The sequence below is a fragment of the Anopheles ziemanni genome, chromosome 2 (assembly GCF_943734765.1).
Source record: "Anopheles ziemanni chromosome 2, idAnoZiCoDA_A2_x.2, whole genome shotgun sequence".
Classification (NCBI taxonomy): domain Eukaryota; kingdom Metazoa; phylum Arthropoda; class Insecta; order Diptera; family Culicidae; genus Anopheles; species Anopheles ziemanni.
Genome location: NC_080705.1, coordinates 30,007,558 through 30,021,841, shown reverse-complemented (window position 1 = coordinate 30,021,841; position 14,284 = coordinate 30,007,558). Strand labels below are relative to the sequence as shown.

Sequence of the window (14,284 nt, the reverse complement as noted above, 5' to 3'; positions counted from 1 at the left end):
CGGGTGAACTCCTTGGCAACGAAGGTTTTTTTTGTTTTTTTTTTCCGTTTCATCTTGCCTGTGCGAATCATCTTTTTTTTTCTCTATCCGCGCTCCACTTTTGCCACGTCCTTTCTTGGCTCAGGCCGGCATTGTGTGCTCAGTAAATTGAGTGAGCTGTAAATTAAGGAGCGAAAAAAACTTTCCCTATCCGAACGGAAAGTGTGCCCGCCTAGCTGTGTGTCGCCCGAGTTTTTCGTCCTGGGGCCGTGATTTCCCGATTTCGAATCAAAAGTCCTCACCTTACCGCTCGTTTCCGGGCATTCCGGGATGGGATTTGATTTTAATTGCTTTAAGAAGGTGGATGAAGCAAAACTGTTCGCCCTCGGGTGGGGTAGGGGTTTGTGTTTTGGTTTCTTTTCTTTTACGATTTTTTTCTTCTGTTCTTTCTCATCCGCAGAGTGTGCCAACAAAAGGGGGGAAGGAGTGCAAATAGAAAAGAAAAATCTGTCGAAAGAAGAAAAGAAAAGCGAAACGCGATACAACAGTCAAAACGCGAAAGTGAAAGTGCACCTGGTTCGGTTCAGGGAAAATCCTTCCCGGAAAATTCGCGGTGGTATTCTCCCTTTCGCATCGATACTTCCGAGTGCTTTCCCGTCGTGAGTTTTCGTCGCGGGTGTTTTAGTTTTCCGCTCGGGGAAAAGAGGATTTCCGTTACGGTTGCGCCCGCCCGCCAGCGCACGGGTTCATTTTTCCCAACCCTTTTTTCCCACGTGGCAATCGGCAAAGCAAAACAGTGCACATGTGTGACCAGGGGGGCAAGCGGAAGAAAAAGGAGAAGTTCCAGTACAACAAATCGATCATGGCCGCCACGAGCGTGGTGGTGCTGGACCGGGGCAACAACACGACCTGCACCATCAATTTGCACGGTGAGTTAACGCTTCGTCCCGGTTTCCTTTTGTCCGTTGGAGTCATTGGAGTGGTATTCGCAAACGCAACATAAAACGGGAACACGTGCTTGGAAGATGGGCCAGCAAACAAATTCATTCACAATTCTTGCGGTGACATAAGATCACATCTGGTTTTGAGTTCGGCAAAAGTGAAGCTGATTCAGCGAGAATGGAAAAAGAAATGAAAACATTATGACCCTTTCAAGCCGTCGTTTCAGTGCTTCCATGTTTTGTCGGCCTGCAAATGGCCTTTCTGTTTATTTGGATCATGAGGAGCTTTTTTTATGCTAACATCAGACACTGCCGATGGATCCTCAACTATCGGTTAATAGAGGATGAATGTTCTAGGAAACATACGGTTAGTTAGACAAATGATTTAATCTACTTCCGGTTTATTTTGTGATAATAGAAGTGTGCTTAATCGGATGCCGTTTAACATTTTGAGAAAGATTTGTTAATATTTTTTAAATTTACCGCTATATAAACTTTTTTTGTCACAGAATGATGATTTCTTTTATTAAACTTCCTTTCATGGTCCATTTTGCCTTTCTTTCAATTTCTATTGCCTTTCTTTATCAAATTTAGATTTTCTTCCAAAAAGCATTAAAAATGTATTCTGGTAGCAAAATGCAAGAAGTAATTTTCTGATGAAAAATGGCCTCGACTTATAGGATAATATGTTCAACGTAACATAAACTAATAATGTTATTTTTGGGTGTAAAATAGGTGAACAAAACGTCAAATTAAGATTTGGAAAAATATGGAAATGGAAAAATTACCTCATTTACTAGAAGTTGCAGATCGGACTCCTGTATAATGTTTTTACCTTTGTCATTCAATACATGATGCTTCCATCCTCTCTTTTTCGAAGCTACACAAAATTAAGCTACTATTTAACCAAGCACTAAGCTCTTCGCCACTTTTCAGCCACCAAATGGTTGTGCAAAGCGTTGTTCAACTGGAGGCCCGGCTGTGTTCAACTTTTGGGCGCCACGCTTTTTCGTCAAGCTCCAGCGACCTGGAGCGTCCGTTCGAGGGCATCAATTTGGGGTGGCCCTTGGCGTGGTGCAAACCCGAACGCCATTCACTCACGACCGCCATCGCGACGCTCGCGGTGGGGTCAACCTTGGTGGCGCATAGGAAGGAATGGCAGGTTTAAGCCACCGTTTGAAGAGCTAGACCTGTTATACGCGGCATGGTGGCGTTCGAGTGCGAGTTAGAAGTGAGCAAAAGTTTGAAATACGTTCGAATGGTAGTGGGGCTAGAGAAAAAAGGCACACGATCGTTCCCAATTGCTGGACACAACAAGCACGCACACATGCAGGGTGGGTTTGTAGACCGCGGCCGATTCCGAAACCGTGGGTTGATGCATTAGTCTGGCTGGCGACCCTGAGACGACATCCGTCAACGGATGCGGGGCACCATGCTCGGAAGCATGGAAAGAATGCACGAGGAGAGGGCACCCGTGGGGTGGAAGCACCAGCCGTTTGGCGTTAGTGTGCGGATCGTCACGTGTGCAGCAGAATCTGCACAGACGTTAGAACTGCTGGTTGCCGTTGGAAGTTGTTTTTTTTTTCAAACTAATTATGACGCTAATTTTTTATTATTTTATTGAAGTTAAAGTTCACTTCGATAAAAACAAACATTAAGAAGAAAGCATGATATTCAAACAGGTTTTTATGTTTTAAAACGAGAACCATAACCAAAGAGATATTCGACCAAGGAAGTATAAAACTAGTTTAACTTAAATTGATTTTGGAAAGCAACTTATACTTCATCTATCGATAAAAGATCGATTTCCTTTCTGCATGCTCGCTTACATTCCAAAAGAAGATCAGTTATCGTTTTGTTCGACATGTTTCCATCTTCTGCTACAATAATATGCCACCGACGCATTTAGCATACATCCGGTTGCTAATTCAGCACCTAGCAGCTGACCAAAAACCAAGACGGTAATTTTCGATGGTGACAAATGCGGCTGTAGGTTTTTTAGTTTGTTTCTTTATGGGTCGAGGAACTTTTTCCTGCTCTGTGTTTGACTTGTCTTATTTTAATTTGCAGCAATCAGTTCACGATCGATCGTTTGTTGATTTTTCCCTCTGATTCTGTTTAACGTGCACACGCTGTCGGAGCGATTTTGGAACAGATCGGCAAGTTTGTGGGAGCAAAAGGTAAACAAAAAAATGGACAATAATCAACATGCCACCGGAGCGTACCTTGCACCTTGTGCCCCTAAAGCTGATGCGTTATTCTCGCATTTTTTAGGATATTTTTAGAATTCATTGACAGTTTTTTTTGTCCTCTGATTGCCACCAACATTTGAAATGTACTACATTCATGTTTGCTGACAAACATTAATTGCTCGTACGAAACAAAACGATAGCGCTTTTGGCAGTTTTATTGCTTGCAAACCGTCCGAATGCGCATAATCGGCTTCTTTTATGGTAGTTTTTTTTTCGTGAGCTTCTTATGCTCACCTTGGTTGTGCTCCCTGCCTGGGTGCGTTAGCAACTAGGAAGAGGACATTCAATCCGATTTTCGGGAAACCTGACCCCATGAATGGGTCGCGTGTGCATTAAACTTGCTGACCGTTTCTGGAAGGCAGAAAAATGTGTTCAACACCACTTTTGCCATCGAGATTGGTGTAAAGTACTCTTTATCGATAGGAGTGTTTTATTTTTCTTCCTCTACAATGCCCTGGTGCCACCCGAGAAGAATCGCACGCACAATTAACCCATAGTGTTTGTTTGTTTTTCAATCGACTCTACCGTTGACCGACATTTGCTTGCGCAAGCATCAGTGCGAAATGATTTGAGGGAAGACCCTGTTGAGCTCCCGTTGAAATCGATTGAATGAAAGCGCGAAGTAGTTAGATGCCAGGGATGCCACCGCTCCACGTACGAAGCGGCTTGTCTTATCTTGCTTTCGTGCAGCGAACTGTCCACCCGATCGTGGCGTTATCAGTGGGCTTCTTGGCCGGGGCACTGATAACGGTAATAATTACAGCGTGGCGAGTGCACTTGGCATGAAAACGTGAGCGCAGATTATCGCTTTTAGCGGTGGAAGAAAATGAGGTTGAACTGAATTTTTAGTCAAATTTTTCCCCTTCAACTCTACAGCATCTTTTCATTACTTTCAAGTTATTAAAGAAGTGTTGGGGGTTATGCTACTTTTTAATATTTTTAAAAGTCGTTTAGTTAATACTTTCCAATTGCTTAATTTAAATTCACTCAAAGAGTGGTAAAAAAAAATTATCTGAATAATGTATTACCACGTTATATTTAATAATTCTAGCATTGTGCCCATTATGCGATTGAGTTCCGAAGAAATTGTGTTCTGGCTTCAAAATCTGCATTTGTGATTTTCAGGAAAAAAAAAGAACTGTTGCTTATTTGCAATCGGTTTCGCCTCATTTGGGGCCGAAATTACTGAAACCATAATCTACATTCAGCCAGCTGGTTGGTAGCGCCCGTCTGAGATTATACCAGCGGATGGAACTGTTGTGACTGCATCTCTTGATCACTCCCTGCTCCTGCCCCACGCCTTATCGTGACGCGAGTTATGCGATGAATTATGGGAAACGAAATTGCTTCCGATTTTTATTTACGACGCCAGCGTACTTTTAATGTGCAGCGTATGCTGTCGACTCTGGAGGGCATATGTTTTCTTTTCTTTCCCCTCCTGGCTGGGATGGCTCCTCCGACTTCCTATCAGTGCCTCGACCACCAAGCGTGTGTCCGTGCACGGGGCGTGTGGAGTTGGAAAAAGGGCAACGGGAGCGAAAAGCGCTAATTGGCCACTCGATTGACATATGCTAAATTTGTTTCAAATTTTCCATTCACTTGGCTGTGGCCAGTGCAAAAAATGACGGACAAAATTAAATAACATGTGACTTGTCCGTTTGCTTTGCCACATGTTTCCTGAGCAGCACCCGGATCGGGCAATATCCTTATCAGTCGTTCCCGTGTGTTCTAACTCCATCTTCTAGAACTATGGAGATGTTTCATGAATTGTGAAATACACCAGCTGAAGATCGGGATCGTGTCGGCTTGTTGTCGGTGTTTAGTTTAATCCTAAAAATAAAAATAGACCTACCTCCTAATCAAAGTGGAAAAGGTCAGTGCAATTAGATAATCATGGTTTTTACGCGGCGTTTATTGAAAATTGGCTTGCTGTTTGCGTTAAAATGTGTCCCCTTAACAGCTCGGGATTAACCTATCAAGCCGCCAACTGGGAACTTGTTTCGAAAATTGTGAAATAATTATCAATTGGTTTGTTGTGGCATGTTCGACTGGAAAAGATTTGGATTTTTTCATTTTTCCTGCTGCCGTCTGTTGAAGGTTGCCGCGATTACTCAATGCAGTGGACAATTTGACAGACGTTGTGAAATAGGTGAAAAGATAACCGAAGAAAGAATCTTCCCCCGTCCATCCTAGCCTCTTGTTCGTCTAGTTTGTTCGATAGGAAAAATTGTGTTAATACCGAAAACCGATTAATCTTGGACTGAGCTAGGCGACGTTCTTTTGTGTTTTAGATGCATCACGGCTTGTGGCACGTTAAGGGACAATCTTGCACGCTCGTGTGCCGTTTGTTCTGGAAGGATTTTAATCTCACTAAATATAGGCACTTGTAAGCAGATACGCTTTCGTCAGTGAGTGGAAAACAAATTTGTGGCATGTGCTTTGTGGTAAGTGGTCGATTTTCTAACATGTAGCGATTCCATTCAAGAGCACAGGCGAAAGCAAATTCATCAGTGATTCGGAGAATTGTTTGAACAAATAATTCGCAGAATTGTGAGCTTCCACCAACGAGTATGTACGCCGAAGAAAAAGGATGAATTATCGTGGGTTGGTTTTTAAAGACTACATAAAAACGGATCCATTATCTGTTGAAACGAAGTATAACATAGAGTTTTTCCTCCTATCGATAAACTCATTCGATTGAATAATCGAGATAGGATAAATCGACGAATCAATCGTTATGAAGTGTAGTAACAATCTTGTAGATCTTTTAAAAAATATTGTTGTTGAAACGAAAAAATGCCCCTGAATTCAAATCTTCCTGACAGCAAGGGATGACGAATCATTTCCATTCGCCAATGGTCATGCATCAAGCTGCACTAAACGACCTACAAGGGCAAACGCTGGGGAGGGCAGGCTGTGTAAAAGTGCAATAATGCCTTGTAATTAGCTCCTGCGTACAATTGTGCACTCGTAGGTTGTTTGATGTGAGCGTTTTTCTTCTTCTACCGTCGCCGTCCAGCACGCTTGATTCGCTTCCAAAACGCTGGAAAACGGGCGCTTGGCCGCTGTTGCTCTCCTATGTTGTTAGGTCTACTGCATGCATTACACTGCACTATTTTGTCTTTGCTTCTTTTTCTTTCTTTGCATTGCGTTTCCTGAGCCTCATCAAAAATCCAACGAAAAAGACATTACGCCGTGCGACATTAGTGAGAAGCGATTAGCAACGATGTCTTGGTTTTTCTGCCGTTTTCTCGAGTCATTTCTGGCAGGTCATGCATTTCATGATGTGCAGAATCGCATATGATTTAGGTTGCCATTTACACTGCAAAATAAGATATCATACCGTGAATAAAAAATATTTTTGATTCCCCTGAGATTTTTGAACCTGAAACTAATTCCCAATTTTATGTTACGAAATTTTTAAATGAAATGCTTTAAAACATATCCAGTTTTACTTAATTTATTCGCTGCTATTGCTTCGTGACCTCCGTAATAACCTATTTTACTGTTTTTTTAGGTGGTTTTTCTAATGTATCTTATACTAATTGCAACTCTGTTATAATTTCGCCACCCTTGCTAAAATGCCTATTTTCTATCCTGGTGCAAACTTTCCAATTCTGCTTGTTTTTTTTTTCGAAACTGTTGTATATTTTCTATCCTCTCCAGCTCGTTCCTTGTTCGTGTCCCGCATTTAACCGATTTTTCTATGTCGATTTTTTTCTTAATATCTTTTCTTAAACATTTTCAAAGCGCACCCTTTCGTAGCTCAACCGCCTCGGGGGAAGGAATTCAGGGGGCGGGTTGAATAGGCCGGCGGTGTCCAAAACGGTTTGTTCCTTTTTTCCTACCCTTGTCCCCGTTTTTTTTTATGTTTTGCTTTTATTTCTTGAGGGGCCCGAAAAGCGGTCCGCCGTCGCTGGTGATCTGCTCCGGGAAGAGAAGAGCAAGTAAAATTCACGGAAGACTCCTCGCCCGTTGCAAGTGGTTCCTCCAAGTTTGTCCCGCTCGCTGCCTTCGCTATCCGTACTTCCAAAACCGAACCGGGAGTTGTGCCCGGTGGCGGTGCTTTTGTGGTCGCCAATAATTTCGCCAACTTTCACGCAGATCACGAGCCAGTTTGGCATCGGCTATCGTTCGCATCGAAAGCGTGGTCAGAGCGCGAAGGAAGTGATGCAAGAATAAAATTTAAACTTGTATACAAATTTCGCAAAGAACCAACGCAACGCAGCCTCCGGGGCACAGGTGAAGGAGGGTGCCTTTCATCGGAGGGGTGGCCGGGATGCAAAGGCAAAGGCAACCCGAAAAGTTAAGTTTTTTTTCTTCTTTCTATCGCTCACTCTTTCCTCAAGCTGCCAAAAAACTAGATTCGCCAAATCAATCCCTAGCCGAAGTTGTTTAGCTCTAGGCCACAAAGGAAAATGGGCGGAAGACAGCGTGATTGGGGACGGAAGAAGGCACCAGCAACCTACCGATCAGGTTTTGTTTTTGGCAAAGCTTAATCTTGACCTGCTGCTGCTGTGGTTGTGTTTGGTTTTCTCCTTCCGCCTGCATTTGCTATTCGCGATTTTTTGCAAACGGGTTGACAAAGATCGAGTTTTGCGAGCACCGTTAGAAATGGGGACAAGACCGATCGCATCGCATCCAGCACCCGTGAAGAAAAGTTTTTAGTTTAAAATCCATCTATTGGCGGTTTCTCAATACAGCAATTAGCAGCTTTTTCTTTGGGGCGAGTGGTTTATAAAGAAAATTTTGATAGCTTATATTAACCTAGAACGACTAGTAGACATTCTTTGATTTGTGCAACACAAATAAAGATTTTGTGCATTGTTATGATGTGCTGCTTTTTTCAAGAAGTGTACAGTTCGTACATGCTCAATGTGTTTGTGTTACAGTAAAACAGAGTTTCAAATGTAAAATTTAGATGACTTCGTTTTAAAAACCAAGAATCAAATACATCTTCAACAACATCTGCATTGCTTAAACTTAATGTGTTAAAACTCTGAAAAGCGACGGCTCAGCATTGGTCGGGTTGTTGGTGTACGCAAAAAAAGTTAAAATATGTAATCAATGATTGATGCTGATAAGTTTACATCTTTTACTCGTTGATACATTCGTAGAAAACATGATTTTTGATAAGTTAAAAAATACCTCTGTTGCGAAAACGTAATTTAATCCAGTAGGGGATAGAGTATCAAGCAAAAAATCATGTTTTGGTTGTTGAACGGTAACCATATCAACCAATGATGAAACTTGGAAAATCCTAAGTGGTAGCCTTCGTAGAAGAAAGGTGCTCGTTGGTTGTTTAAAACTTGTACAAGCACATATTTTCCAAAACTCTCCTGAAGGTAGGACACGTATCAAATTATGTTCGATAGTTTTTTTTAACTGCTGCAAACTTGATTTACCTAGAAGCTCAACATTCGATGGATTTTTTTCAAATGGGAATTTTCAGTGTTTTCTTAGCTGAGGGCGAAGATACGGTTTAGTTCAGCTGGATGTTGCTATGTACTCTTCATTTAGCGAGTACAGTTCTCGACGATCCCTGCTCGCCATTCATTGCTTCAACCCGACTGTTTGGTTATTGTTGTGGGCCTGTCGCCTTTTGAAGATGCTGTGTCCACGCAACACGTACCTATATGTTTACCAACGTGCGGCTAAATTTACACAAACAACATGATGCGCTGGCAGCAAAACGAAAGTTAAAAAATAAGAGAAAAAAAGGCAAACTCCCATCCCAAACATGCGCGATCGAGATCGTCACTGCGGGTTTAGGTTCGGCTTTGAAAAAGCGTCTCTTTGAAAAATCGCCCAAAAGGCCAAACTATCTATTTGTTTGCTGTTTGTTGGGCCACCGTTTTGCGCCGGGTGACGATGACACGAACACTATCAGGCCTGGTGACGTTACGGTTCGCTGGATGTGAGCTGGTGCGTTCTAGCGTCGTCTCGCGGCTTAGTTAGGATGGCGTTCGCGAGCGGGGTGTTAGAGGCAAACGCTTGACTCGATGTGACGTTCGCTAGGTCCGCAATCTTGCTGATACTTGTGGTGGTGGTGGCGAATTGGACAAACAATTGCCACTGGAGTAAGTGTTTGCCCACGGTGTGATCGTGCAATGCGGTGTAGTCGAGTACAACACAGAAGGCAACGGGAAAAGATTAGAAAAATGTTTCGTTAAGTCACAAACTTTCCAGTCAGCAGTTAACCTAGTGCTGAAGCGCTTGTTATCGAACCCTTATCGATCTGTCTTCTCGCAAGGGGTCGAACTGTAAACATTGCGTTGCAAATATGGATGCACTGAAGTGTGGATTCTCGCCAGTGTAATCTGCGCCAGTGGCAATTAACCATTACGAATGTCATTGTGGTGTGTTACCTCCACCATTGCCACCCTGAACACCTCATTACGGACCGCTTGCCGATATGAGTATAGTGACGGGCTTAATGCACATTTTACGGATGAGTAAAAAGTGCTTTGAAGGTCGTTTCAAACGACACCGTTTCCTCTGCGTCGCACGATTCACGCTGCCTTTCGCTCATTACTTCCAGCGGAGACGTCTGCGAGCTCCGAGTGGCCGGTGGAAGAAGCCGCGGACCATGCTCTTCGCCGAGGGGAAGGTAACGTGGGGTTGTCTTTGAAAAAGTGCGCAACTTTAAGCGGAACGAATGATGCTTGAGGCCGGCTTACCCTTCAACTTTACCAAACTGCGGCTATTTTGTGGGTAACAGGTTGCCTCGTCAGCGCCTCAGCTTTTGTTAAACAATCTTTTCGTTTTGGATTTTATTGAATTTTACGTAATTTCGACATAAAATCCTACTGAAATGTAGTAAACGAATATGTAACTATGTTAAACATCTAAGGAAATTAAGACTGAAGAATCAAACACACCCAAAGGTAGACAATTTAATTTAAATGCATGGGATCATTTTTTCTTCTTCACTTTGCACGAAATTCCCTTTAAAATCATACCGCATTTGTTGAAGCAATTTTCATCCATTCCCAGTAGCAGAAGGATTTTATTTGTTCTGGTCATTATTGATTTACAGCTCAAGCTTCTTATCACACGCCCAATTGACTATGCTTAACAGGCAGACAAAAAAGATGATGTCACATGCAGCAATTGGCCGTGATAATTGCTAAGACAATATTTGCAGAACCTCCCACGTAGAAATCAGCAACGCGTTCGGCTATGTTTAGCAGTCCGGTCAAGCAAGAAATTCCTTCCATAAAATGCCCAAAATTAACGAGAATGGGTAGTTTCGCTAAGAATGATTTTTTCTGGAAACACATTGAAATTAGAAAACTATTTAGTTATCAAATGATCATGTTTTTAATTTAACTGTTTAAATACATCAAATATTTCTGAATTGAATTTTTACGAAAAAAAAACGCGTGATGGAAAATATTTTGAAACCTACATTTCGGCATGTCTTGATGGCTCAATTATTTCACACTTTGTTGGTGCTACATCTTCACCGAACCGGTCTTCGGTGCATCCGCAAATGCGTTGGCTGGGGTGCATTGATGTTTTACTTGTCTTACCGCCGCCCATTGCGTCCGGCATTTGAAGAATTCGCTTCCCGCGTGGCCCGCACGCCTTGGTCGCATTAATGAATTAATTGTTGGGTGTCTTGCCGTGCTGTTGGAGCTGTGTTTCCGTGTTTGTATTTATGTCTGGTGTACGAGTTTTACTTTCATATGCTGCAGTAGCAAGAGCTACCGCCAAGGCGTTGAAAATATTCCCACGTGATAAAGACGCGAAAGGGATGGGAAAACGGTTGCCCACGAAGTCTTTATCCGATTCCGCCCATACTGAGCGTTTTGCTGTTGGTAGATTTTTCGTCTAACAGAGATGAGGTGGATAAATTGGGTCACCGGAATTGAATGTTTTATTTTTCCCACTCGCCCCCCATTTCAATGATATTCGTGTTTAGGCATCATATGAAATAATAAATTTCTAACGATTTTTACATTCTTTTTCTTCAGGTGCAACCGTAGTATCTTGGCGGGTCAACAACCAAGAGCAATTATTTGTCAGGTAGGTGTTAAATTGAGTATGCTATATTCTACGAAGATCTTATTCTAAATCGAGCACAGTAAATAATTAGATAGAAAATACATTTTGATTCGTAAATAATTTGATCATTTTACTCTTCACATGAATATGACTCACTGCATCGTGCTAGAAGTTTTGTTAGTATTTTTTTCTAACTCGTAAAAGAATTCCACGAGTTTTTGCTTCTCGAGATTCATGTTTACGAAAGCCTTTTCTCGTAGCGTCAGACGGTTTTAACGGTTTTAATTATACTAATGGGTTCAGCATGTCCTCCGTATGCGACAGTCCGAATCGTGTTCAAACCTTATATTTTATGTTGCAGATAGTTCCTTTTTATCACTTTTAACTCGCCCAATATGCTCTTCTTGGTATGATAATTTTATTTACTGTCCTTCATATGTGCGTGCAAGGAAATTGTTCGTGTTGTGCGCATGTTTGCCTTTCGGTTTCTTTCAATGGGAAATTGCGCGGATTTCACAAAATTTTAATTGTTGTGAGCCACTGTATCTGATTAGATTGTGAATTTAATTCGTTGGTAAAGATGAATTTCTGGCACACCATCGATGTCAGTTCAAATAGATTTTAATAATAATAATCACTGGAAACATATTAACAGAGAAATCCGTCATTCAAGTCCGATATCCCTTTGCAGAAGGCTTCATAGACTTATTCTGATGCATCCGCCGATAGTGGTATCGCTCGTATTTTATGCATTTTTATAGCTTCTAACAGTGATGCGCTGCCAACGCATCCATCACACCTGCTCCACAAAAGTGACATAACACATGAATATTTAGTTGCAATGGAAAAAAAACCTAGTTATAACATAAACGCGTTAAAAAACAGTTAGATCCCGCGCAGAACTAACAATAATGTTGACGAGAACAAAGTAGAAAACGTGATTAAATTTATTATGTTTCCTGTGGCCGCACCATGCGGGGCTTTGCATCGCAAGCCGCTCGTATGATTTCAAATTGTGAAAAAATGTGGGTAAAGCGGGATTTTTTCCCTGAATGTATTAATATCCAGCCTGTAAGCCCCTGTCGCGTTTTTCTAGTTGCATTAGTCCGTGTTTGAGGCGCCAACCCGAACAAAAAAAAAAGGGAACCGCCACTCCATGTTCCACGCTCGTTGTGCTTTGCAATTTGTGCCTCCATTGCTTTACACAATCACCGCCAGTACCGACACCAGGACAACCCGTTCGACGACGCACAGGAAGGACACGCACTAAAACTGGCCTCCCTTCGTCACCAGCCCGTGTCCTTCCCACGCTGGTCCACCGTTTGCGATTTAATGGCAGCCAGAGGATTTGTGGTGGCGTGATTTTTTTTATTCTGTAGTGTGCAGGATTTGCCAGTTGTTCGTGTCCTTCGTCCTTCGACTGTCCGTACGATTGGGAGGCACATCGAAAGAGGTGCGTTCCGCTTTGGTTCAGTGGGGGAGGTGGTGGAAGCGCTAGTATTTGATACGTTATGAAGCGCCACACACCAACACAGGCAACCGATCGGGTTGGCAAAGGCGAGGAAGAAGGACGAACGCCGCCGTGGTCCTGTGGTCATCCTTCTGTTGCGTTGCGTTCCGTTAGGCAGCTTACTCGTTGGGTTTTTTTTCTCATTTTGTTTAGCTGTTTTAAATCCACCCCATGTGAAAACCATGTGGAAAGTCGGGAAATAAAAAGAGGTTCGCAGCCAGCTCTCGGTCGGCTCGGTTTTGCGGCCGGGTTATGAATTGTGATAGGATCGGTGTCCGCGGAGTGCATGCGCTTCGACGTGTTTGAGGTTTTGCACGACTCCGCACACATTTGCGCGTATGTAAACTTTACGGAATCATTTGGCGAACGGCGGCGGAGTTGTGTGATTTGTTTTGCAACTTTGAAGAGCCATCTATTAGCTTGGCACTTTTTATCCGTTTGCTGATCTTCGTTTAATGAATCTATCGCCATCCGCATCGTAATCAATCTTTCCAAGGGTCTTCAGCGCTTCACCTCCATTACTCCATTCGTGACGTAAAGGATTCTAGAAAAACAAAATATGGTTGAACTATTTGCAATCTGATTTCCAAAACTGGGATTCTTTCGCGAATGGATGCCACTCGGAAACGATGAAACGAATTCATCTCACGTTTTGTGGTACGGACACCGAGATTTTGTATGATTTGGGAAAAAGGGACACTAGGTTTAAGTGTTTCAGTCGTCGTTGTGGGAAATTTTATTCTTGTGTACTTTTAGATCTTTTTTGTGGCTGGTGAAATTGCGGAATTTTTTCTTCGTTTGTTAATTCACAAAAATCATTAAACACCGCAAACATGATTTGATCTCAATCGAACTTATTGAAATAATCGTTAAACCGATTGAGCACCAGAATTTATGGTTTCTGGATGGAAAGGATTTAAATGTCATTTAGTCTGTAATATTTGCTACCTATCACTTGGTGACGAGGAAAAGCATGAAGTAAAACGCGGGTCGCAGGTTGGAGCTGGTTTAAATTTATGGGGATATAGTTTGTTCCCTTCACCAAGGAACGTTTTTCATTCGGGGCTTATATTATTAGTCTCGTTTTTTGTTGCATAATAATCATCAGCGCCGATTTTTTTTATGTTATACCTTTCACTACATTACTTCAAACACTATGACCACGCCCGAATTGTCCTGCGGGTGACCGCAAGTGCGTAGCATGATTTATGTATTGTTCCTCTTTTTTTTAAATCTGGTTATCATTTTTTCTTTTTCAATTTAAACACATTCAAATGCTAGCCCGCCGCGATTTGCGGGAAAACGGTAGGAAATGCAGACTGGAGGAAGGTGATGCGAACAAAGGTGCGGAAAGCTAGTTTCAACGTTTCCGCGCTGTGCGTGCTGATTAAATAGGTTTCGTTTATTGTGGTTGACATATTTACTAACGCTAGTCTATGGTTGGCACATGTTTTTCGTCTGCATCCGGCGGTGACCGACGCGATTGCAATAAATAAACATTTTTTTGCGAATATTAAAACAGAATTTGTGCAACCATTTTGCACACAGGCTATGCAATATTCTGTGAAACCCGATAGATGATCATAGAGTTT

General features: G+C 42.3%; 1 protein-coding gene across 1 annotated transcript in view; it reads left to right on the top strand.

The window, feature by feature from the left end:
- Window positions 1-781: 781 nt before the first annotated feature.
- Window positions 782-14,284, top strand: part of LOC131293353 (uncharacterized) — a gene marked incomplete at its 3' end in the record, with an annotated part of 37,617 nt that continues 24,114 nt past the window's right edge. Inside the window, exons 1-2 of the mRNA XM_058321432.1 lie at window positions 782-908; window positions 11,152-11,203. Coding sequence (XP_058177415.1) covers window positions 782-908; window positions 11,152-11,203 — 179 coding nt within the window. The remainder of the gene's footprint in view (window positions 909-11,151; window positions 11,204-14,284) is intronic.